General features: G+C 43.5%; 3 protein-coding genes across 5 annotated transcripts; 2 read left to right on the top strand and 1 right to left on the bottom strand.

Annotated features, from left to right (window-relative positions):
* Window positions 1-743: 743 nt before the first annotated feature.
* On the bottom strand, window positions 744-1,778 carry LOC139909621 (uncharacterized). The gene has a single exon (XM_071896793.2). It carries the CDS (start codon window positions 1,776-1,778, stop codon window positions 744-746), a length of 1,035 nt encoding a protein of 344 aa, XP_071752894.2.
* Window positions 1,779-12,409: 10,631 nt separating this feature from the next.
* Window positions 12,410-17,962, top strand: rpusd1 (RNA pseudouridine synthase domain containing 1). The gene is made up of 6 exons (XM_071896812.2): window positions 12,410-12,469; window positions 13,064-13,268; window positions 14,666-14,789; window positions 15,106-15,208; window positions 15,836-15,937; window positions 16,114-17,962. Exons 2-6 carry the CDS (start codon window positions 13,078-13,080, stop codon window positions 16,527-16,529), a joined length of 936 nt encoding a protein of 311 aa, XP_071752913.1. The 5' UTR covers window positions 12,410-12,469; window positions 13,064-13,077; the 3' UTR covers window positions 16,530-17,962.
* A 556-nt stretch (window positions 17,963-18,518) lies between these two features.
* slc25a17 (solute carrier family 25 member 17) lies at window positions 18,519-24,060 on the top strand. 3 transcript variants are annotated; one of them, XM_071896810.2, is made up of 9 exons: window positions 18,519-18,755; window positions 19,458-19,518; window positions 19,610-19,676; window positions 20,058-20,209; window positions 20,529-20,645; window positions 20,769-20,917; window positions 21,557-21,652; window positions 21,823-21,908; window positions 22,402-24,060. In XM_071896810.2, the coding sequence occupies exons 1-9, from the start codon at window positions 18,681-18,683 to the stop codon at window positions 22,553-22,555; spliced, it is 957 nt and encodes a 318-aa protein (XP_071752911.1). In that variant the 5' UTR covers window positions 18,519-18,680; the 3' UTR covers window positions 22,556-24,060. The 3 variants fall into 3 exon arrangements, with proteins under 3 accessions (XP_071752911.1, XP_071752912.1, XP_078140818.1); XM_071896811.2 differs by having other exon boundaries at window positions 19,499-19,518; XM_078284692.1 differs by lacking the exon at window positions 19,458-19,518.
* Window positions 24,061-24,359: the final 299 nt, after the last annotated feature.

Raw genomic sequence — 24,359 nt, forward strand, 5'->3', positions numbered from 1 at the left:
CCTTTGTAGAATCCGAGATGATGTGATATGTTGATATTGTAGGCTATATATGTAATGTATATATAATTTTTTGTTGTCGTTGAGTGTGTTGTTGTTGTTTTTTCTTTTTTTCATTTCATTTATCTACTACCATCTATGTATTTGTTTAGATATGGGTATTTTCATAGTTGTGTGTATACATGTATATATATATATATATATGTATATGTGAATGTAATATTTCACTGCTCCATTATACCCAGATATGGACTCAATACTTTACACCTCAAACATATAAATGCTTTGTTGGTAACCGTCTTGCCCTCCCCCCTCCCCCCAGATGTTTTTGTGAAAATCAATAAAAAGTTAATCACAAAAAAAAAAAGGCACATCGCACAGTGCATCTAGAACCAGAGTAAGGTCCCACTGGGGAATCATGGTTTTGCACATCAGCCTCTTACGCTGTACGCCCTTCATAAAACGCATCACCAGAGGATGGGAGCCGGGGGATTTTCCGTCAAATCCCACATGCCAGGCAGAAATAGCCGAGAGATAGACCTTAATAGTGGAAAAGGAAAGGCCTCTTTCCAATAATTCTTGGAGAAATGTCAAAATATCCACCACAGAGCTTTGGAACGGAATAATATTCCTTTCGTGACACCAAGCATCGAATAAACGCCACTTGAGCGTATATAACCCCTGCGTGGACACTGCTCTGGCACTCTGTATTGTGTCAATGACGTTAGCAGGCAACCCCGTCGCTGTCAGTTTCTCCCTTTCAGGGGCCAGGCCCACAGATCCCAAATTTCGGGGCGCGGGTGCCAAATCTGGCCCTGGGCCTGCGACAGCAGGTCTCTGCACATGGGGAAGCGCCACGGTCTCCCGTTCAGAAGAGACATGATCTCCGTGAACCATGCTTTCTTGGGCCAACGTGGGGCGATCAGAATCATAGTTAATCTCCCTATGCGCACAAGCTCCAGTGTGGTCTGGATCAGCGCCACCGGAGGAAACACATACAGGAGTGTCTGAGGCCACTGATGAGCCAGCGCATCTAACCCGAGGGGCGCGCTCCCGTCCTGTAGCGAGAAGAACATAGGACAGTGCGCGTTTTCTCTCGAGGCAAACAGATTGACGGTGGCTCTGCCAAACCGACCCCATATCTGTTCCACTACCTCGGGGTGCAGTTTCCATTCTCTCGCCAGTGGAAACCCCCTGGAGAGAAGGTCTGCCCCGCTGTTCAGTTTCCCCGGGATGTGCGTTACTCTGAGAGACAGCAGGTGAATGCTGCTCCATGACAGTAGGCTGTGAGACAGAGAGAGGAGGGGAAGAGAGCACGTCCCTCCCTGTTTGTTTATGTGCGCAATTACGCACGTATTGTCGCTGCGTACTACAACATGCTGTCCCGACAGCAGACCCATACTGTAAAATTGTCTTAGTGACAGATACACAACATAGAGCTCCAGCAGATTGATATGCCATGACCTCTCCTCGTCCGTCCAGGTCCCATTCACGAATGGCAGAACTTGGTATTCGTACATTGTGCCGTTGTAGGCAAAGCGCAGAAACTGTCTGTGTCTCGGTAATATTGGCACGTGAAAATAGGCATCCTTTAGGTCCACCGTAGTGAACCAATCCCCCGGTCGAACCGACTGCATTACCTGGCGTAATGTCAGCATTTTGAACGTGAACCTTCTCAGGTATTTGTTTAGTACCCTCAGGTCCAAAATAGGATGGAGGCCTCCGTACTTTTTCGGTACCACAAAGTAACGGCTGTAAAATCCGCCCTGAGCTTCGTTCATGCGGACCCTGCTTATAGCCTGTTTCTCCAGCAGAGAGTGGATTTCTTCTCTTAATACTGGGGTGCAGGATGGATGCACTTTTGACATTATAATGCCTATGAATAGTGGGGGACGCTTCCTGAATTGGAGCCTGTAGCCCTGAACTACATTTCCCATGATCCACTGCGACGCTCCGCATGCCTGCCAAGAGGTTTCTCTCGCAGCTAGTCTGCCGAGCATTCGTGGTACCGCAGCGCCTCTGCTGGTGGGCTGGAGCAATGACCAGGACAGGTCTGAGAGGCTAAGTTTGGGAGCGGACAAGGGGCTATTTCCTCATTTATTTCCGCTATCGGAGGACATATTGTGGGGCAGGAAAGGCCCTTTATTGACACACAGGTTTTCTGAACATTGTGAACTTTGTGTGGGGGCTGTGCTTGAGTGCAACTGTTTGCTTAACCGAGGTTTCTTTAACACCGGTGCAAACTGAAAATGAGGGATCTCTCAGTTTAGCCCTGTGGGTCGAGAGCCCGTAGTATAAGGGGAGACCACGAGCGCCCCCGGCTCGACCGTCTCCCCTGCTCCCCCCGGGAGAGCTAGGCGGAAGACTGTTTCCTCCCTCTCACTGTGGAGGATGAGTTAGAGGCTGCCGCTTGTCGTGGGACAAAACGATGTTTACCCCATGTGGACTGTTTCGGCTGGGATTGGGGCCGCGGCTCAGTGGAGAAACTCAGCACGCTGCGTTTCTGGCAGCTCCGTGAGTGTCAACCACAGGTGACGCTGGGCGACCACCGTCTCAGCCATGCCTTTGCCCAGAGCGACGGCCGCTGTGCTGGAGAGCCGGAGGATAAAATCCGCCGTCCTGCGTGCTTCATCCAGTAGCCTGGCGGGATTCTCCTCCTTTGCCAGGGCCTCGTGGAGATCCCACAACTTCTCCGCTTGATAAGCCTGCAACATCGAGGCCGTGTTAAGCGCACGAGCGGCCAGCCCCTGTGCGCGGTATATTTTCTCGAGCTGAGAGGCGGAGAATCTGCACTGCTTACTGGGGAGAGTGGGTTTGCTGCTCACGGTGTTAGGCTTCGGTGCCAAGTGGACAGCCAGCGTCTCATCCATCAGAGGAATGTTAGCTAGCCCCACAGCCTCCATATCCTCCAAGTCCAAGAACTGGGTAAACGGCAGTGACAGCGGAGCCTTAGGGGATGCCCAGGACCGTGTGAGCTCGTACACAAAGTCGGGGAAAACAGGTAATTTGTGTCTCACCGCTGCGAGCTGCTGCGGGAGAAAATAATTTCCTGCGAGCCGAGTGTGCTGTTGGCGAGGAGGTGGAGCTGGCCACGGCACTTCAAGGCGCTTGGCCGTGCGGCGGCACAAGTCAATCATGGCCGGGGTGGTGCCGTCGGTCTCGGTCGGAAGATCTCCAGCACCGAGGACCTGGGAAGACTCCTCTTCATCTCCTCCACCTCCGACTTCGGCCTCCTCCTCTGAGAGGCCGCCCGAAGCGGCGAGGGAAAGCTTGTCCTCAGACAGCATGCCGAGCTGTACATTGTCGATGGAGACGGTGAAGTTGGCTGGGTCCTCCTCCATACCCACATACTCAGTAACGTTAGTATCTGGGAGTATATCATCCATGTGATCGCCCCATGACTGTCCTACTCCCTCATCGAAGTCCCTGCCTTCGGGTTCGAGCTCCACAGAGGACTCGACAGCTTCAGACAGCAGAGGATCTCTGTGCGCGGCTGAGCTTCCCAGCACCCTCGACAGGAACGCCACATGTCTTTCCAGTGTCGTCCTCCGGAGACGGCGACAGTGCGCACAGGTCTCCGGATTAGCAAGTGCCGCTTTAGCTTGCAACATGCCGAGACACACAGGGCAGGCGTCGTGGGTATCCGTCTTGGAGAGAGAAAACCCGCAAGCACTGGGGCACGCACGATTTTTTGCCTTCACAGCTTTGCTAACTTTGCTAGACCTGCTGGAAGAGCTTTTCTTTCTAATTTCAGGTGCCATTCCACTGGCGAGTTAGCTTGCTAAACAATTGTTAGCTTGCTAAACAGGTGTGGAAAAGGCGGTTCTGTTAGCGAGGCTAAACAGGTGCACGTTAGCTGGGCTAAATGCAGTAAAGTAGCTAGTTAGCGAGCTAAACAAGCGCTGTGTAGAGAGCCTTGGTAGCGACGCCTTGGGCAGGGAGCTAGCTCACCTCCAAGCAGACAGTTAAATCGCTAGCAAGGGTCCTACGAGAGTCAGGTTATGCGAGGTGAAGTGCAAAAAGATTGAGGAGCAGAGACTGTGCAGGGTCTTTTGTAGCCCCAGGGGAAGGCGGGACTCCCCTTGCCTGCTTCAGTCTCATTGGCCGTGAGAGTTGAGGCCTTGGCGTTTTGAGAAAGGTTCTCCTCCCTATCTGTCCCTATCCCCTATCCCTTACCTGTCTGTCTGTTTCTCTCTCTGTTTCTCTGCCTGTCTCTCTCTGTGTCTGTCTGTCTGTCTCTATCTATCTATCTATCTATCTATCTATCTATCTATCTATCTATCTATCTATCTATCTGTCTCTGTATCTCTCTTCTCTCAATTCAGTTAAATTCAAATGGGCTTTATTGGCATGGGAAACACACGTTTACATTGTTAAAGTAAGTGTGAATTATTTTCTAAGAAATGTATTTAAATGTATCTGTTCTGTATGTATGTACAGTATGTCTATGTACAGAGATCAGCACAGTGCACAGTTTTGATAATTAGTGGGTATTGTCCTAATTCTTTCTCTGTAAAGAAAATAATCATCAACAATAAACAATCATATTAAGAAGTCAAATATTATACATATTAAAAAGTTATAATAGTGCATTTTGTACATCAACAATTGTTATCTGTTCATGTTCATTCAGATAGCTTGGAAATATATACAGTCAATATTAATAATAAAATAGGTTTATAGTAGCAGAGAGAGCAGAGAATATTTCTTTCAATTTAGGGTCAGAGGTTTCTCTTATCTTGTCATTGGACATGAGAACAGAATAGGGTTGTCACGATACTAGAATTTCTAATTTCGATACAATATGATACCACGGGGGAAAACAATGAATTTTCAAACTTTTTTTATATATATATATATATATATTGTTTTCATGTTAAAATATAATTTTAACATGAAAACAATATTTTAAGTTGTCTGAGATCAAACAACACATTTTTGATTGACAGGTGTCGATCGCCGTCATGATTTGCTCTTTTTTATTGAGGGGAGTGAGCTTATACTGCACAAGCATGTGAAACATCATATTGCCTCCTGGCCTCTGCAGCATAGACTGTAAGCAACTAAGCAAAAAACACAGACACAGAGACCCAAACTAGTCCCTTAATATCCGACAACGCAGGGGGAAATCCCGGTGCAAACGAGACAGATGGACGGACAGACAGACAGACGCATGCTTCTCCATAACGTAGGCCCGATAAAACTCATTCAAAACTTTGCACTTACACAGCAGATTACCCTGCTCTAGTCATCAGCCTATCAGAACACTTTTAGCTTGTTGAAGCAACAGATACCCACCAATGAGAGTTAGTGGATTATTATTGACAGAATGATTTTAATCGGACATTTCAACGTCCGGTCGAGCCTTCTGACCAGGCCCGGACAATGCATCTGAAAACCGGACAGTCCGGTCAAAAACCGGGCATCTGGCAAACCTACTTGATTGGTTTGCTAGCTAAAACGGATGATGTGCAGGGTACGTTAACGTTTATGATAAATGTTTAATGCTTCAGTGATGTTGAAACCGGAGCTTTCGCTAACCTCTCAAAATTCTTTATATAGACTGGCTGTCGGTCCTTAAGGTGCTTCGCCAAGTTTGACGTGTTACCCCCCTTCGTCGGCACCACTCTGTAGCATTGTTTGCTGACTGAGGCAACAACCCAGCTGACTGCTAGTGAGAGGAGGGGCTGTGGGCAGCGGTGCAGGGTGTGTGTGGGTGTGTGTGTGTGTGTGTGTGTGTGGCCAGTGGAGGCGGAGAATAATGTTTGATTTTTCATTAAGAGAAAGCACTGCTGGTATCGATAGTGTTGCAAATGAGTATTGTATCCGTTTCAAATTTTTAGTATCGATACTTATCGAATCGATACCATCGTATTTTAATGAGCACACGTTAATGCACTGCAGTCCAACACGATATGAAACTTCTAGAAGGAACATCTAGAATATTTAAAATAGGCTATCAGAAATAGTCCAGCAATGATGTTTAATAAAGAAGCAAACATATGGTTCGTACATTGCACAGTCAACTTTAATGAACATTTTAATTAAATCTCTTCAACAAGTATTTTGTCACTGTTGGTCAAAAACAGTCCACTTGCAGTCCATTCGCTGGTCCACTCGCCAAACAAATTAAATGAAATGTCATACGAAAATAAATCAAAGTGCGCTTACTGCGCTAATAGTAACATTAGATAAATAATACATTTTCAAACAACATTGGCGAGATTTGGTCCTAAAGGTTGTTGGCCAAAAACACAAGGCGATCCACGTTTTCTGAATCTAGTGCAGAGCGTTTTTTATTTACTATAATCCCAGCCGTGGAGAAAACCCTTTCTGCTCTAACCGAGGTGCCCGGGATGCTCAAGTAGCGCCGTGCTAGCTGGGCAAGTTGGGGGTACTTAGACCTTGACGTCTTCCACCACGACAATGGGTTGCTGTCGGTGGGTAGTGGGGTCTCACTCTCGTACATCAGCATTTCTTGCTGTAGCACAGCTCCAATAACTCTACCACCCGATGCGTCTGCGCCTTGGCGATAAACATTCCCAAAAAGGTCCCCCATAGCACTGAGAGCGGTTTTCTCCTGGCGCTGTGTCCCCATAGCCATGGCTGCTCCCTCCTCGTCTTCCTCCTCCGCAATCACTGTCAGCTCCCCTTTTACTTTCTCACGTACCTCCTGCTGTTGGTCTCGTTCCAAATGAATCAACCGATGGAAACGCGGGTCGAGGTAGCTAGCAGTGTTAAGCAGCATGAAGGCATCTTTGTCATGACTGTATCGCTTCCTCGTCTATAAAATGTGCGGTGACTGTCACATAGGCCTCCGTGGCTAGTGATGTCCACCCATCTGTGGTCAGGGCGATCTTTTCTCCACTAATAATTTTTCTGGTATCGTAGAGTTTCACAACTCTGTCGGTGATGGTCGCGCGGCTAGGAACCGCGTACCTTGGCTCAAGCTCGTGGACAAAATCTTTAAACCCAGACCCCTGCAAGATGTTAATCGGTCTCATATCTTTGCAGATAAACTGTGTCAATTTGTCTGTAATCGCCGTTTGGCGAGTAGCTGGTAAGCCTCGTGATGAGGAGGGAGGCAAAAAAGAGGTAATTCTTGCCTGCTTTAGCTGCTGTTCCTCGGACTCCGTTAGCTCGGCTAGCTTACCAGGGTGTAGTGTTAGCAGGTGTGCCCTCAAGTTGCTCGTTGTCGAGTGATATTTTATTTGGACCTTGCATATTCTGCAGATTACTCACATCTTTATTTGTTATTTTTCCCGTTTGTTGACGGAAATCCAAAAACTTTCCACACATCACTTCTTAAATGGTCAGGAGTGGTGATCTCCGGTGCATCGCTTTCTGCCATTTCTGATATTGTAACGTTAGTGTGCACATTGAACGTTTAACGAGATTGTGATTCAAACTCAGAAAACTTTAATAGTTCATCACACGTGACAAAAGCATTTCGTTTTCACATGCAGGTAGGCCAAGGCGAGAAGGGCGAGATTCGCCAACGTTAGCCAACACATTTATAAAAAATTTTAAAAAATACACATTCGAATGGCAATTTCAGCATTCGAATAGTATTATTTTTTTTAATATTCAAATTATATTAGAATTCCCAAATTCGTTCCAACATCCCTATTCCAGGTCGTGGCTTGTGCTTCGTTCCTCAATGAGAGACGTCCGCAGTATCACGTAGTGTGTGTGCGCGTGCGTATGTTTGCGTCTCATCTCACACATATTGGGATGGGGGTGTGTTTAGCAGCACCTGCCAAAGCAGGGGGGGAGGGACAGCCCCATGAGAGGAGACTGAGTTTTATGAAGGCAAAGACCTCAAAAACAATAGTAAAACTACTAATAACAACGGCAACATTTTCTTTCTCAGCGACGTGAAACTGGCGGCAGAAATTAAACTGTGGCGGTGTGCCACAGTTTAATACATTAATGGGAAACCCTGCTACTACTACTACTACGTGTACTACTACTGCTACCACTTCTATCACTACTACTAGTTCTACTGCAACTACTACCACTACCTAGTGCATGTACAAACACCAAGTCAAAGGGACTGTTGCTAGGACAGCAAGCACACTTAAATTTTCTTCAGAAAATTTTGTCTTTTCTAGTTATTATTATTATTATTATTATAGGTTCTTATGTGTATGCATATGGTTATGTCTGTATGTATCTACAGTATGTATCTGTTTTTTGTGAGATGAGTAAGGGTGAGAAAAATTGGAGGGCTTTTTTCTTTCTTTCTTCTGTAGTTGTTATCATTATTGTCATTAATATTGCTGAGAAAAAATAAACATTTGTCAAAACCATACATTGTGATTGTACTGGGCATCTCTGAGGTGTGTGTGAGTGTATTCATATGTAACTCTCACACCTCCTGCAACTACTCCCCCAAACCTTTGTCATCAAAAAGTACCATGTTCTTACTCAGAACTAACAAAGAAAACCAAGAAAAAAAAACTCTAAAAAAAAAATGGCCTTTCTCCTCTGCAGCTCTTATTCTCTGTGATATGTATATGCTAAACATGTATGTGGGCCAGCCAACTCCCTCCTACACACGCTAAATTTAAATCAGCTGTTCCCTACTGCATACGCACAGGGGGCTGAATCACCACACACACACACACACCTGTTGGTGCCAACAGAGAAACTGGCTCGCTGGAGACAATGTTGGCACATGAAACTCTGCCGCTCTTAAAAAAAAGTCGTGCAGAACTACAAACTGGTATGCAGCTCCTCTCTCTTTCAGATCTCCGGCCATTTATTCTCTCTGTTTCTCTCTCGGGGGGCTGCGAACCCTGCTGCACTTCAACTACACACAGCCTTTTTCTGTGGGAAAAAGAGCAGGCCCATATTAGGACAGATCCACCACACACACACATACACACACACACACACAACTCTCTCTCTCTCTCTCATGCATACACACACACTACTGCTTAGAGACCGCTATTAGAGTCGATGACCCCTGCAAGATAAAAGTGTCAGAGGTTGAGGTGAGGGATTATCGGCGCCACAAATTATGGGTGAGTGAACAGATAGAAGCAAAAAATAAGGGGAAAAAAGTAAATAAATAAAAAAAAAAACCTCAATAATGGATGGTGGACTGCTAGATTTTAGGTGTAAGTTCACGCAAAGTTTGCAAAAGTAGAGGGAGTAGTGGGGAGAGGGGAGGGGAGGAGAGGAGAGGAGCGGAGAGGAGGGCAAGAGAGGAGAGGAGAGGAGGGGAGAGAAGCGGAGAGGAGGGGAGAGGAGCGGAGAGGAGGGGAAGAGGAGAGGAGAGGAGGGGAGAGAAGCGGAGAGGAGGGGAGAGAAGCGGAGAGGAGAGGAGAGGAGAAAATAGAGAGGGAAGGAAAGAAGATTACAGTACAGCATGAGACAGAGGCATCAAGCTCGGTAAAGGCAGCAGCTCAGTGTTAATGTCTGGAGGATAAAGAGACAGAGAGACTGAGTTCACACAATGTTCGTAACGGCAGAGCCCATAATCCAGAGTCTGGACATTGGGATTCAGTCTTTCAGAACACAGTTAAGAAGGATGTGACATTTTACAACACGAGGAGAGGAGAGGAGAGGAGAGGAGAGGAAAGGAAAGGAATGGAATGCCTCAGTACATTTGACCATGTTTGAAGGCCTAGTAAGACCAAGCAGAAACAGAAGGGGGAAAATCAATTTGTCCCATCAATATATGCCTGGGGCTAATACAATATCCAAATGGAGCATAGTGTCTGACTGTTTTTTAGTCAGTTTCTCTGTCTCTCCTATCTGTCTGACAGACAGACAGGATTGACTGGGTTTTTATTACCAATTTAAAACAGTAAATTGAGAAAGGATCTCCCTCTAGTGGTAGAAATGAGAACAACAGCTACTGCTTCTTTATCTCCAGTGATGACCCGGTTCACAGAGGAAACATATTGATTACCAATGCTAGCATCACTGTCATGCTGTAGAACTCTGACCCTGACAGAGAGAGACAGACATTTTGATTGTACTGTTGCTGCTATAGTTGTCGATATTAATATATTATTGTTTATGTGCTGAAAACGAATTAGCTATTCACTATAAAACTATTAACATTGCAAACTGTTAATGTCTGCAGTGTTACTGCAAGTGAAGCACTGCATTGCTTTGGCTTTAGGGGTCCAAGCACGTAGTGCTAGAACACTATTGCATTTGGCTGGAATTCTTCTTTCTTTCTTTCTCTGCATAATGCGGTCAGAGCGGAGGACCCGAGAGCTTTCTTTTCTCCCCTACTACTCAATTACTGTAATGAACATGTAACAAGGAAAAGAAAATCTCATTTTGAGCATAGGCAAGCCACCCCAGTATCTTTATATCTCAGAGATAATGTTTGTGTTTCCATAATGCCTGCTACAGTACAGTAAACTGCAGTCCTTTACCGAGCTAAGGCTGTTATGTACACAGCCTTGTACCCATGATTTTTTTCTTGCTTTTCTCAAATTTCAAAATACAAATCCAATTTAGTTATCCATTACTCTTGCACTGTATTCTCTGATTGATTGAATGAGTGGAACCATGTGGATCCAGCTGTTTTGAAATCTGAGTGCTACAAATGAACGGCCAAAACATTTCTGAAACCTTGCTGATATCAGGATTACCTCGTGAGCCGGCTCAAAAGGTAAGCCGGCTTGTAGTCGATACTTGTAGGATTGCTTGTAGTCGATGTTTATAGTTCATTATCTGTGTATTTATCTATCAATATATATGCTTTATTTCCATTGGCCTATATGTGCTATATTGACATAGCCGAAGAAAAATCAAAATCATGGAAAGTCAAAACAAAAAAAAACAATTATAATAAAAATTTAATAATAAAATTAAAGCAAAATGGTCTCTCAGTGAAAAAACAGCCACATTTAGAATAAATATTGATTATATTGTTAATAATAGAGGTAAAGAAAATGTTAATGGCCAACATATATTTACTAATACACTTTCACTGCTTCGTCATTAAGGGCATTGAGTTGAGCGACCATTTGCATTGATGCATCTTAATGATCAAATAACCATAAGGCCACCTGATGGAGCTTCACTCAAGGTCAACATGCTTCATCATAGTTTTGTTTCAACAAATCTAACTGTGAATTTACAATGTAAATCAAACTAAGGTAGAACTAGACACAAATGCAAAAACTTCAGCACAAACAACTAGTCTATCCTGACTGTCTGTCTCTTGTTTGTCTGTTCAGCAAAATCCTCTGTAGCCTACTAATCTTTTTCTGTTAAGTAATAAAATTAAAAATACATGCGGCTTACCAAGATGGAAATCACTCTCCATGTTTTCCTTTCTAAAAGGTAGATATTGTTGTTGATGTTTCTCCAAACGAATGCAACGTGAGTTTTCTGTCTCAATGTGCAGGTGAACAGCGATCAGAGATGAAACTGTGAGTCTGAGTCTGTGTTCAGGTCAGTCTGTCTTTATGACACTGACATTCTAAATTCTATGAACTCTGCTGCATTCTGTCCAGCTGCATTATGATTCATCAGATGAAGCTCAGGCCCCAGTAAACTTTGATGACAGAGATGTCTCACTTTGTTTATGGTTTATAACCTAAACATGATTAAAAAACACATAACTGAATATTTGGAATTTGTATTAAGATACCCTATTTCTTATGCAGGAAACATCTTTGACCATTTAATTGCTCATTCCTATTGCATTTCACTGTTTTAAGCCACAAGTTAGCTCACTCTAATCTTACCTGCTATCATATCTGAGGGGACACTTTAGGAAAATAATTTGATTTTGCTGAAGTTATTCATCTTCAAGTCAGCTTTTCAGGTGTACAATTTCTCTTTTCCAAAACAACCTGTGCATCAACCCATGCACTTAATTAAAACCTGGGTGGCACTTTACAATGGCCTTTTTCTAGTGTATTAATCTGTGTACTGACCTATGGAAAAGTTGTAAGCACACAATATTACTGTGTAGGTACCTGATGAAAATCTCCCTGATACATAATGTACTTACAACAGTGTAACAACACAGTGTAGCTTCAAAGTGTACAAACATTAGGCCTATATACTAAACTAAATACTTACAAAAGAGTTCTGGCACCTGACACAAATAGTGCCGAGTTATGTGACATCTCCCACTCTTTTCTTTACTGAATTAATGTTATGTTGTGCTTCTCTTAGCACTAAGGTGATAGCTTATAATATATGGTTTGTATAACTACATGGTCTGATTTTGGAACTGTTTCCCGCTGTCATAGATAGTGGTGTACAATAGAATTAGTATTGGTACAATTAAATTAATATGAATCACTGAAAGCAGGTGTTTCGGTCATAGTCATAGATTGGTTTCAGTACAGGCGGGGTTTGCATCATGCGCACGTGTCTTCCGGCCGTCTTCCGGGTTTCCGTTGAGCATGCGTCTGACGGACGACAGTTGGTGGTTTTGTTTACATCTCCGTGTTTCCATGTGTCCTGCGCAATCTCGTCTGTAAAGGTAAACTACCTAGCTATATTTTATGTTTCGGCAGTGGTGGGTAGTTTCCTGGGCTAGTTATCCAAATAGCATTGTTACTCTGATTTACAGACAGCTAACTGTGTTAGCATGCTAACCAGCGTTGGCTTCTCAGTGGGGTTTGCTGAAACCATCATTTATGTGGTGCTGCTCCCTAACAAGTATTTGCCCAGTTTTTTTTAAGTGGTGGTTTGAGTAATGCCATTTTGGTGTATTTGGGTGTATGTGTATTATTTGGCATACGTTACCGATTTATGCCCCACAAAGCCTTAGAACAGTAACTGCACGAGTAAAAATATTAAACTAAGAAAAATTGAATCGAAGTTAATCCTCGCCCAAACAATACACTTCTGTTAAACTGGACTATTTAGTAGCATTTATGAGCATATTCTTTTATTGATATGAAAGGTAAACCCTGGTCATGGCTTTCGACTTTAAAACGCACAAAAAGTAGTTGGTTTTCTGTGGGAAGCCAGTAGCCAGAAATAGACGTTAGTTGCAAACTGCCATAAAACCGAAAGAGAAAGAAGAACACACCCCATACACGACATCAAGGCAACCATCTTGTTTCTCCAGGGCCATCAGTGAGGATGACGGCCACCGAGTCTGCCAGCCTGGAGAGCCTGCGCGTGCTGTACCAGAACGACGACTACATCGTGGTGGACAAGCACTGGGACATCCGCATCGACAGCAAGATGTGGTACGAGAAACACACCGTGCAGGCCCAGCTCAGACTCCGCTTCCCCCAGCTGGCCGACCCTGACACCTACTATGGCTTCAGGTCAGAACCACTGTAACACCAGGTACAACACATGTACAGGAATGGGTCTTAGTCACTGGTGCAGAGACATGCTGATAACTTACAGAATTTCTTACTACATATTGGCATGTGTAAGTTGTACTGTGGACTGTAAGCTATACATATCACTCTACATACATACTTTCAACTTTCTATATCTTTGTGTGAGTGAGAAATTAGTTGATATGGGGTAGTGGTGTTGAGATTGACTAGCCAGAAGTGTGTTTTATTTTTTCCAGCTCCAAAAAATTACTAGAGAGGCTGTGTCTATGTGTGTGCCTATTAGGCATGGGCCGATATTCGATATCGGATATTGATATTTGATAATATTGAATATCACAATATTTCATGAAGATTTGGCGGTATCTAATAATTATGATAATTATTATTAACATTAATAGACTAGAAATTTGATTTAATGTAGAAGAAATAAAATGCCAAAACAGGAAAAAAAAAACTTGACCAAAAAAAGAACTCCCCCATGATAAAACTGTATATGGTGATATTTTGGCGGGACAGTATTGTGATATACAATTTTGGATATTGCCCAAGCCTAGTGCCTATGTGTACGGACATAGACTAAGACCGAATAGTTTAAGGGTTCAGTGGGGAGATTTGGTAAGTGAAGGTTACCTAAAGGGTGAATCAAATAGCGTATTGTTCAGCCTCAGCATTGCGGAGCAGAAATATTGCATATCTTCATATACATCAGCAAAGTTGTCAGCAAGAATAAACTGCAGCCCGAGTGCGAGCCTCTGTCTCCCCGGCCACCAGCTGATCCACAGAGTGTGTGGCAGCGAGAATTTGACACTACAGTTTATGACAGCTCATCAACTCGTCAAAAGCTGCTGCGGCGGCAGCGAGAGAAGACCACAGCGAAGGGCAGAGTCGTAAAAATGCAGGAGTAGAGAGAAAACTTGTGACTGGCTGCTGTATACATAACTTGATATATATCCATCTAGAGACATGTAGTACGACTGGAGTATTGGTCATCGTAATCGCCATATGAATCATTGCTCTGGCAGAAATAAACTTGCAGTGAATGTGCAGTGGTTGGGAGCAAACAACAGTATTGTGTGTGTGTGTGTGTGTGTGTGTTTAGAGGATGAAGTTACTCTAGGCTGATGTTTGTAAAGCCTCTCAAAGGCTTTTTACAGAATCAGTATCATACCATAATGAATGAGCCAAAGCAAGAATCGATCATTAATCCCAGTTTACGAGAGTTTACTCTGTAGTTTCTGTAGTACTTTTCACTGGGCAGGCTAACTGAAATATGTGCAAGACAGTGAGAGACAAAGAGACCAGCAGAAAGACACCAGAACCATTACAGAGAAGTGTTAATGAGAAAGGGACTCATCGTTCCCCTCGCCCCCCACCAGGTTCTGTCACCAGTTGGACTTCTCCACCAGCGGGGCTCTGTGTGTCGCCCTCAACAAGGCTGCTGCCGGCCGGGCCTACCGCTGCTTCAAGGACCGCACCGTCACCAAGGCCTACCTCGCCCTGGTATGGAAACACACACACGGTCACACACTATAGAGCTTATTCAGAAGGCAGCAAATCTACTGTCTGTGTAACTCTGTCTATAATATATCTTAATAGTAAAATGTCTGAATTACATATATCCAATTATTATTGTGTGTCATTTGCTTGTTCCTGACATTTTTTTTTAATTATAACATAACTATATTATAACCTGCATTTCCTATTGCATATAACTGTTATTGTATCTGAAAGTGCTTGGTTCCTACTCCTCTCACTCTCACTTGTGTATAATAAAAGATGATAAGAAAACAAAATTACTAGTATTATTGTTTTCCAGGTGCGTGGCTGGGTGGAAGAGGAGACCCGAACTCTGGACTTCTCCATTGGCAAGAACTCCTCAGAGGGCAAAACACACATGATGTGTATCGAGGGAACAGAGGGTAAATTTTTTGTATTTGTATTTGTATACTTTATTATCCCCGTGGGGAAATTTGTCCTCTGCATTTGACCCATCCTATACACACACTAGGAGCAGTGGGCAGCCGCTGTACAGCGCCCGGGGACCAACTCCAGGTCTTTTGCCAGTGCCTCGGTCAGGGGCACTGACAGGAGTATTAACCCTAACGTACATGTCTTTGATGGTGGGAGGAAACCGGAGCACCTGGCAGAAACCCACACAAACACGGGGAGAACATGCAAACTCCACACAGAAAGGACCTGGGACGGACCGGGGTTCGAACCTAGGACCTTCTTGCTGTGAGGCAACCGTGCCGTCCCGGAACATGAACCTGCCACAGCTAGCTGTGTGTGTGTGTGTGTCTGTGTGTGACCAATACTAATCAGTTCTTGAAAGACACTATTCTTCCCGTGGATGTGTTTTATTGACATTCAAGAAGCCTATTTATTCGCACCTAACACACCTAATTCGCATTTTATTTTTTGCGACATTTCAAAAGTTTGTATAAAAATCACTTGACAGTTGGATGGAAACGTAGCTATAGATAAATTCTCTGACTCTCTCATCATCTCTCTCTCCTCCCCTCCTCCCCTCCTCCTCCTCCCTTCAGGCTGTGAGAACCCCAAGCCTTGCCAGACTGAGGTGACAGTGTTGGAGTATGGAACGTATGATGGAGATCCTGTCACCAAGGTGCTGCTGCAACCGCTCACTGGTAACTGCACTCATCAATATTTTTTTTTAGTAATAAGTTGTACTTTCATGGCAGAAATGATCAGAATGAGTGCCACTTTTTCCAGTGGTCGATATCAAATGACAGGGAATGTAGCAGCTTTTAAACAAGTTTAATGTGTAAAAACTCTCTTTCCCTCCCTCTCCCCTTCCCCCCAGGCCGGACCCACCAGCTAAGGGTGCACTGTAGCGCCATGGGCCACCCCATCGTCGGAGACTTCACCTACAGCCTGGGAGCGGACAACGCCCCCTACCGCATGATGCTGCACGCGCACCTCCTCCACATCCCCCTGGAAGCCCAGCCCCTGCAGGTGTCCGCCGGAGACCCCTTCGTTCCCGCCACGGACCCCAAGTGGCTCCCACAGCGCTCACTACGGACGCCGGAGGCCACTGCGGAGGCTCTGCTGGAGCGCAGGGTGGAGGAGGAGAGGAAGAGCAGAGAGGAGGAGGAGGAGAGACAGAGGAGGGAGAGGGAGGAGAGGAGGAAGGGGAAGAGGGGACAGAGGTGCGAGGAGGAGAGCGAGCAGCAGAGGAGGCACTGTCAGGAGTGGCTGAGTGAATGGGCTGGGGACTGATGCTGTTCAGTAGCACAGTGTTGTTATTTATTTAAGTTGATTTTAGCTGTTATTTATCTGAGAAAGGCGTGTTGAGCATGTTCTGTTGCAGCAACCCGCTCCTTTACATTCACACAGTTACACACATTCATACCTGGAAGCTCACCAACACCCTAACACTGTCATATACAAGCTACTAAAAACATTAAGCTAGATGAAAATAACTTATATGAATAGTGAGAAGAGAAGAATATTTCTTGGTTGTTTCTATTAGCCTTGTTCACTAAAATTTCTATAAAATGCTATTTTTTAATCTTTATGTATCAAAGGAAGACTTTTGATGAGCATGTATACTCTCTTTCTGCTCCACATTCATGCAGATCCACACATTCCCAACTGGGAGCTGCCCAGTACAACCAGTCTTCTACTGTTGGCCACTGGGTTGCTCCCCTGCAGCAGCTGAGAGTTAAGTGCCTTGCTCAAGGATAGCTGGATGAGGTGTGGGGGAAGGGGATTTATCCACAACCGATGTGGAGATTTGAACCAGTGACTTTGGAGTCACAAGCCTGCTGCTCAAACCTTGTTAGGTACCACTGTCCCAACACATGAAGGGTTTCATTCCAAAATGCAACATAACCATTTTGTAAAATGTTTGCTACCTGTAATATCAGTCAACATTTCAAAAACAAGGATGATTCTTTCATGCCAGCAATCATATATAACACAACATAAAATACAATAAAGACGCATAATATCACCACAACATAGACCATGCAGACAAACATCCTTCGATAAGGTCAGACAGGGTGGTAATAGCTCAACATGGTGTAAAAAAGTGTCTCAATGCAAAATACAAAGTTCCTATACAGCTACAAGAAGCTACATTATTTCATGTGCAAATTTCCATGGAGATAAATACGTTTCTGGATGTTTTTTTTACCACGTCAAAAGAGTTCATTTAAAATCTGTAGTTGTGTCAAAGCATAGTTTTTCATCCACAATAATTATTTCTAGTTGTCCAGTTCAGTATTTGTGCCTTTTGTAGCAGGAATGGGAAGAGGTTGTAAGCTTCTAAAATCAGTCTACACATCGCCTGCAGCAATCATTAGTAAAGTGGAAAGAACACAATCCTGGGGGAGCCAGTGGATGAAAACGGTCACTCCAAGAAGGAACCGTTAACCTGAACGCACTGAGATCTGCTTATATCCAGCCCACAATGCTCATGTCTAACTTGAAATGTGACACAAGCTTACCTGCAAGTATGTAGGGCTGATGTTAAAGGCTGAAGAGAAGTCAGAGGAGCCTCTGAGTCTCTGGTGCCTATAGACGTGGATACCACAGATGAAGTAATATAAGTATAGCATCTTACAACCACCTGCAAATTGAAATGGATCAAATGCTTTGTCAACTTGGAGATTAAATGAAAACCCATTAAATCAGACTTTTTCCACTGATCCCGGACTGCTTCTTTTTTTTCTGTACGGAGGCTGAAAAGAGGGTTTGGCTCAATTGTGTGAACTTGCATGAAAACTTTGATTTCAAGCTAAAAAGGTGAAGGGGGGTGAAATGAAAATCTAATTCAGAACACAAACAGAAAGAAGCTGGTTTAAGCATTTTCCTGCTGTTAACAGTAGAAAGTTACAGCTCGGCCTTCAATGCATGACTCCCACCAACTTTAATGAAAACATGGCTTTCTGCTGTAGGCTACTGACATAAGCTCAACTTGCATAAAAAGTGAATTCCTGGCTAACAGTGAGGTTAACCCCCCTAAAAACTCCTACAAGTACAAATAACAGTAAGAGAGAAAGGAGAGAGTGAACACTGATCTGAGATGAAATTCTGATTGGAGTGAACTTAAAATAGGCTGGCTGAAAGCAAGAAAGCATAATTTCATAGCAATTACGCGCTAAGACTACATTACCCATAATGCCACAGTGCTTTGGTAGAAAGTTGGCAGGTCAACCAGGAAGTCAGAGGAAAGTCTGACGATTGGCATTGCGAAATGAAACTACAAGTGATTGCTGCTGAATCGGATGAACCTGCACCGTAGTCTGAAAACCAGTAGCACAGAGTAGGATTACTACAGCTGTTATGTTTATGAAACTGAAATAAAAACTTGTTAGCTTACATTTAGCCCAGCTATAGGTAGGAAGAAATAGGTACCTGGTCAAAATGAGCTCCAAGGACTTCAGATTCTCTGAGGTTTTCTCGTATGAGAGTTTGGTTCATGCTGTGGCTGGAGCAGTAGTAAGTAAACGTTTTGACTCCTTATGTCGAATAGCCTTGTTATGAGTTTAGCATTATAGCTCTACAATATGATTTGGAAAATACAGAGGTTGTCTTTCTTTAGCTGGCTTTCACTTAGGTAATGCAACAATGTCAGTCTGTTTGGTTATTTCTCACTAATACAACTGATACATGTCGTTCACATATGGAGTGAACGTCACACAAAGCTCCATTCAAAATTGAATGTTGCCTTATGTTTTCGCAAAGGTACCGTTTTATACTCAGAAATTGTGGCTCAATCTTTAACTTCTGAATCATTAAGATCCACTTTTCGATTCGGCATGCATATAATCTACCAAGCAGAACTTATTTGAGTAAAACTTCAACTTTTCGAATTGGTTTTCCCTCAAACTTCCCCCAACAAAATACAGTTCTGAGGGCGGTAGTGTGAGCCAGTTACAAAAATTGGGATTTGATTGAAATGTGAGCTACTTGGTGAATCACCTGTATGCCGAATTGAAGAGTGTCCGTTAACGGTTCAGTGAATATATTGAGTTACATTTTATACGTGTTCCTTTGCCAATAAGCAAGGCCACATTAAATTGCCAGATTTTTAAATGGAGTTTAGCATGACGTTTTCTCCATACGATTGAAAGGCACGTATTGAGGTTTGTCTATCCGTGATAGACGGTCACATGTTAATGAACACTTATTGTATTTCAGGGAAGTGTGACTGCAATGACGGTGTTCTTCCCCCTTGATAGTGCCAGACTAAGACTTCAAGGTAAATAATAGTAATGGTGTAGTCATACTAACATAAGTAATAGTAATTACCATTTTCTTGTTATTTAAACTCCCCTCTTGTTTATGTTCAGTGGATGAGAAGAGGAAGGCCAAGTCAACACCAGCCATTCTGGCAGAGATTGTCAAGGAGGAGGGACTGTGAGTACAATGACACTAACAGACTGGATTTGAACCCTAGTCTTGGGCAGTCAGTGGGAAATCCTGGATTTGATTATGGTCTGTTTCCCACTAACAGAAAGGATGCGTGGGTCTTGGTCAGGTTGCAGATATAAATAAACAAATGGACTTTATGGACTTTTGCCCCACCACCGGACATGAGTCAAGATCAATAGAAAGCCTGGGCACCTTTTTCAGTATCCAACATCTGGTGTATACCTTGAAAATGTACCAACTTTTAATGATCATAATAATTTTTTAGTCCGCGCTGCTTTCAGAAGAACACATGCTACAATCAGTTGGACCAAGATAAGCCTCACCTGAATGTGACACGTGTTCCTCTGTTTCCTGTGCCCCCTGCAGTCTGGCTCCTTACAGAGGTTGGTTCCCTGTCATCTGCAGCCTGTGCTGCTCCAACTTCATCTACTTCTACTGCTTCCACAGCCTGAAGGCCAGCTGGCTGAGGGGCCAGAAGTCCACGCCCGGCAGTGACTTACTCATAGGCATCGCTGCAGGTGAGAGGGGATCGTCCCATGAGAAATGAACTCCTGAACCCCGGCAGTGCTATTGTCATGCTCCACTCATCATGCTGTACAGGACCGCTGATTGTTCTACACAACTACCACTGGGATGTTTAGTTTATTACGTTTATTAAGTAATCACATGGCAGCTGACAAGTCATCTGAAATACGTGAGCATCACAATAGTGTTTAGTTTAAAAGGTACACATCATGATAAAAACAAAAAAAAAATAGTATAGTTAGTATTTGCTTTAGTGATGTTACTGGCACCAGGCCTGAGTTTCAACTCTAATCCGCCCCCTTCTCTCTCTAGGTGTTGTGAATGTACTGGTCACCACTCCTCTGTGGGTGGTCAACACCAGGCTGAAGCTTCAGGGGTCAAACTTTCGCAACGCAGACATCCGTCCCACCAGCTACTCTGGCATTCTGGGTAAGTAGCTATTGTCAGAGTTGGATATTGATTGATTGAACTTTTGTGGCATGATGCTCTCGGGTTATGGCAGCTTTCTCTTTCATTTCTCACCATAGCTTCTCACTTTTTCCCGTTTTGCAGACGCGTTTGTGCAGATCGTCCGCGACGAGGGCTTGGGAGCGCTGTGGAACGGCACCTTCCCCTCCCTGCTGCTGGTGCTGAACCCCGCCATCCAGTTCATGCTCTACGAAGGCCTGAAGAGGCAGCTGAGGAGAGGAGCTCACAAAGAGGTGAGAGAGAGAGAGGAGGGATGGAAGGAGGGAAACGAGTGAGGGAAGGAAAGGACGAGCTTAGGAAGAAGGGAGGATTTATGAAGAACAACGTGGGAATGCAAAGGAGGGAAATTGCATCAGATCATCCCATCATCTGGATGAGTAAACACTTGGCTTGTTAATCCTATTCACCTGATTTATGTGCGGCTTAAGCAGAAGAGAGAAGCAATATAGAAGCAATCATAACAACATCGGGGAAAAGGGGAAATTTTGTTGGCTGTGCATGCTCCTTTTCACACCACACTGGTTCCAATTTGTACATTTTCACATATTCACACTTAAGAACATCCCAGTAAACTCACAGGCTTCTCTTGTTGGCCACTGAGCAGCGCCACAGGAGCAATTGTGGTTGAGTGTATTGCTTAAGGACATGTTGATGGTAGCTGTTAAAGGAGGGGAGAGCGTTAATCATTCACTTTCCCAGCTGGTGTGGGAGTTTGAACCCAGCGCCCCCCCTTGCTTCTCTAACCTTTAAGCTACTGCTGCTCCACTGATTGGAAATATAACAATGCACATAATCTGTAGGCGTAGGTATCAAACATGGATAGAGCTTATTGTCTTTGTAGAAACTTGATTATTTTCCTTTTTTCCCACAAGCTGTCATCTCTGGAAGTCTTCCTGATCGGCGCCGTTGCCAAAGCTGTTGCCACCATTGTTACATACCCACTACAGACTATACAGTCCATCCTTAGGGTAGGTTGTGTGTGTGTGTGTGTGTGTACGCATGCTTGTAAAATGACCTATGGTGTAGATGTCTACATGTAGTGTACTACATGTAGTCTACAGAGTTACGATTTTGATTTTGTGAGTATACAAGGATATCTGAAGCCTAATTGTATGTTCTTTGCTATTTTTATTACCAGTTTGGTCAACTTAAAGAGCCAACAGACAAGTCACAACTACTGACCAGTCTGAGGACTATCAAGTGTCTGCTGGCCAATAGAGTGAGGTGGGTATACACACACACACACACACACACAAACACACACACACACAAAGATATTCAAAATCAGTCAACATTAACTGCTTTTAAATATTACCAACATAACTACTTTTGAACTTTTTTATATGATTTTTAAGCTTAATATTATTAGGTTTTCAACTAAGGTTGCACAGTTAATTGTGTATAATTGTATAGCTCAATTTTAGTTTCTGCATCAGTAATCATGCATATTGCAATATTGAATTTGACTAAGAACGCCTGCATCAATTAAATAGTCAAGATGTTGATAGAAGATGCAAAAAGAGTGGTAGAATAACATGTTTTTTAAATGATTGTGTTTCAAATTGTGATCACAATATCTATCATCATATCCATAATCATGCAGCTGTATTTCAAACCTACTCTGTGCAGGAAGACAATACACGATATTCAAATTGCATAAATGTTGACAAGACTTTAACTGAGTTTTTCTGTCTCGACCCCTGGTGCCCTGCTGCAGGAAGTACGGCATGCTGGGTCTGTTTAAAGGCCTGGAGGCCAAGCTGCTGCAGACGGTGCTGACCGCCGCCCTCATGTTCCTTCTCTATGAGAAGATCGCCAACAGCACCTTCAGAGTCATGGGACTCGCCAGGCCGGTCTACAAGAAACGCTAGCCGGCCGGACGCTGCACAGCCAGGGCCGCCTGAGGAACCGCAGCGCTTACTGGCCGAGGAAGTGTTTGTTTTTACATTTCCCTCGCATACACATATGCATACATTAGTGTTTTTCACTAGAAGGAAAAGATCTTGGTAGATATTTGTCATGTATGGAAGGCTGTTGAGCGTTCCAAAATGAATCCATATCGCTGTGGGGTGAAAACCTTGTATCTCCAGATTGTTGACTTTTCAGGAATATGTGGCCTACTGGACAGTCTCTGCTTTGTACTTTATTCTTTTCATTTGAATTCATCCGTCTTGTTTGTTGTAACACTCGGCCTTCAGGTTCTTCCATGAGAATACGGTCCATTAATACAGCAGGTGGCTTCAAAGTCATGGAACAGAGCTGGATGTGTGACCTGCATACACATACTGTACCTGGGTGCTGCCCTCTACAACTGCAATCCCTATCCTTATCACCTTATCAACAGCTGTTGATATAGCACAGATGGATGTGTTGTTCCCATCACCTGGCATGGGCTTGATCTGTCTGTTTGACAAATGTGATATACCAGTATGTTTCAAAAATGGCTATACAGTTTTTAATCATTATAATGAAAAACAGATGTATCATTTTAGTCATTTTTTAACTTCTTTAGTCATTTTAACAGAATAATTCATCAGTCAGTAGTCTGTCAATAGTGTAATAGGTGCACCTGGAAACAGGAAAAATATGTAATAATACAGTTTGAAACACCCAGTGTGTGTGTATATGTGTATACATACAGTATGTATATATATGCTTATCTTGTGCTAGTCATTTATTCAATATTCTTCCATAGTGAGGACTGGGAATTTCCAGTGGTCCTTGTTCCAGGGTTTCTCCAGAAAAATCAATTAATTATAGTTAATAGATTAATTTCACTATGCTTTCACAACGAAGGAATGTGTCAGGATAATAACTTATTATTATGTGACTCTATACGAACAACAATATTCTTCGATTGGGCCCATGGAGCTAAAATGATCAAATGAGGGTCTGTGGTCGTATGTGTGTCATTTTTTGAGTCCTTGACATGAATATGTTTTGGGAACCTTCATCCTAAAGCACTGTAGTAAACTTTGACCTCTGCATTGACCAGTACAGCCTCTGTTGAATGAATATGATTACTGAATGCCACTACATCTCAGTACATTAGTACCTCCTTTAATTACTTTACATTAATGTTTTACTTTATTTATTGATAGTGACTATCTCTTACACTGCACATGGTCTTAACGCGATAGCTATTTTAAAGTCGACATTTGGGAGTTCTTTTAAATCAGTGGCTGGCTTGACAAACAACAAACTGCAGTGATGACATGTCTGTTTGTGCCGGTGGTGTTATTCATAATTTCATGGCTGTTCTTGTCCTATTATAATTGCACTAAGATGTCATGAGAATGTACTTCCGTAGGCTGGCGGGTATGGATGACTGTGCAAACATAAAATTCCACAAAATGTTTTTTATAATAAATACATATATTGATATCGTAGTTTTCTTCCATTGATTTCAACTGTATTGATGAGTAGCAGTCAGGGATGTACTGTGACTGTATGCCTTTGACTTGTATTGCTGTTTTGGTAGGATGCATGTCATCACCTTACAAGCTGAAGGAACAACAAAGACCACTATTGAAACAAATTTGTCAAAGACAGAAAGAAACTAGATGGCACTCAGTAGAGCGCATACCACCGCCAACACTATGCAATTGTCAATAGATGCCAGTTCCACATGTCGAATTTCCATCAAAAGTTAATCATTTCTTCCATGCACACATT

This window comes from Centroberyx gerrardi, chromosome 7, assembly GCF_048128805.1.
Source record: "Centroberyx gerrardi isolate f3 chromosome 7, fCenGer3.hap1.cur.20231027, whole genome shotgun sequence".
Lineage (NCBI taxonomy): Eukaryota > Metazoa > Chordata > Actinopteri > Beryciformes > Berycidae > Centroberyx > Centroberyx gerrardi.

Excerpts from the sequence above, each read along its gene's own strand:
- LOC139909621 (XM_071896793.2), bottom strand. The coding sequence starts at position 1,778 with ATGAACGAAGCTCAGGGCGGATTTTACAGCCGTTACTTTGTGGTACCG.
- rpusd1 (XM_071896812.2), top strand. The coding sequence starts at position 13,078 with ATGACGGCCACCGAGTCTGCCAGCCTGGAGAGCCTGCGCGTGCTGTAC. Across the intron at positions 14,790-15,105 it reads CCAAGGCCTACCTCGCCCTG|GTGCGTGGCTGGGTGGAAGA; the intron begins GTATGGAAACAC and ends ATTGTTTTCCAG. Across the intron at positions 15,209-15,835 it reads GTGTATCGAGGGAACAGAGG|GCTGTGAGAACCCCAAGCCT; the intron begins GTAAATTTTTTG and ends TCCTCCCTTCAG.
- slc25a17 (XM_071896810.2), top strand. The coding sequence starts at position 18,681 with ATGAGCTCCAAGGACTTCAGATTCTCTGAGGTTTTCTCGTATGAGAGT. Across the intron at positions 18,756-19,457 it reads ATGCTGTGGCTGGAGCAGTA|GGAAGTGTGACTGCAATGAC; the intron begins GTAAGTAAACGT and ends ATTGTATTTCAG. Across the intron at positions 20,918-21,556 it reads GGAGAGGAGCTCACAAAGAG|CTGTCATCTCTGGAAGTCTT; the intron begins GTGAGAGAGAGA and ends TTTTCCCACAAG.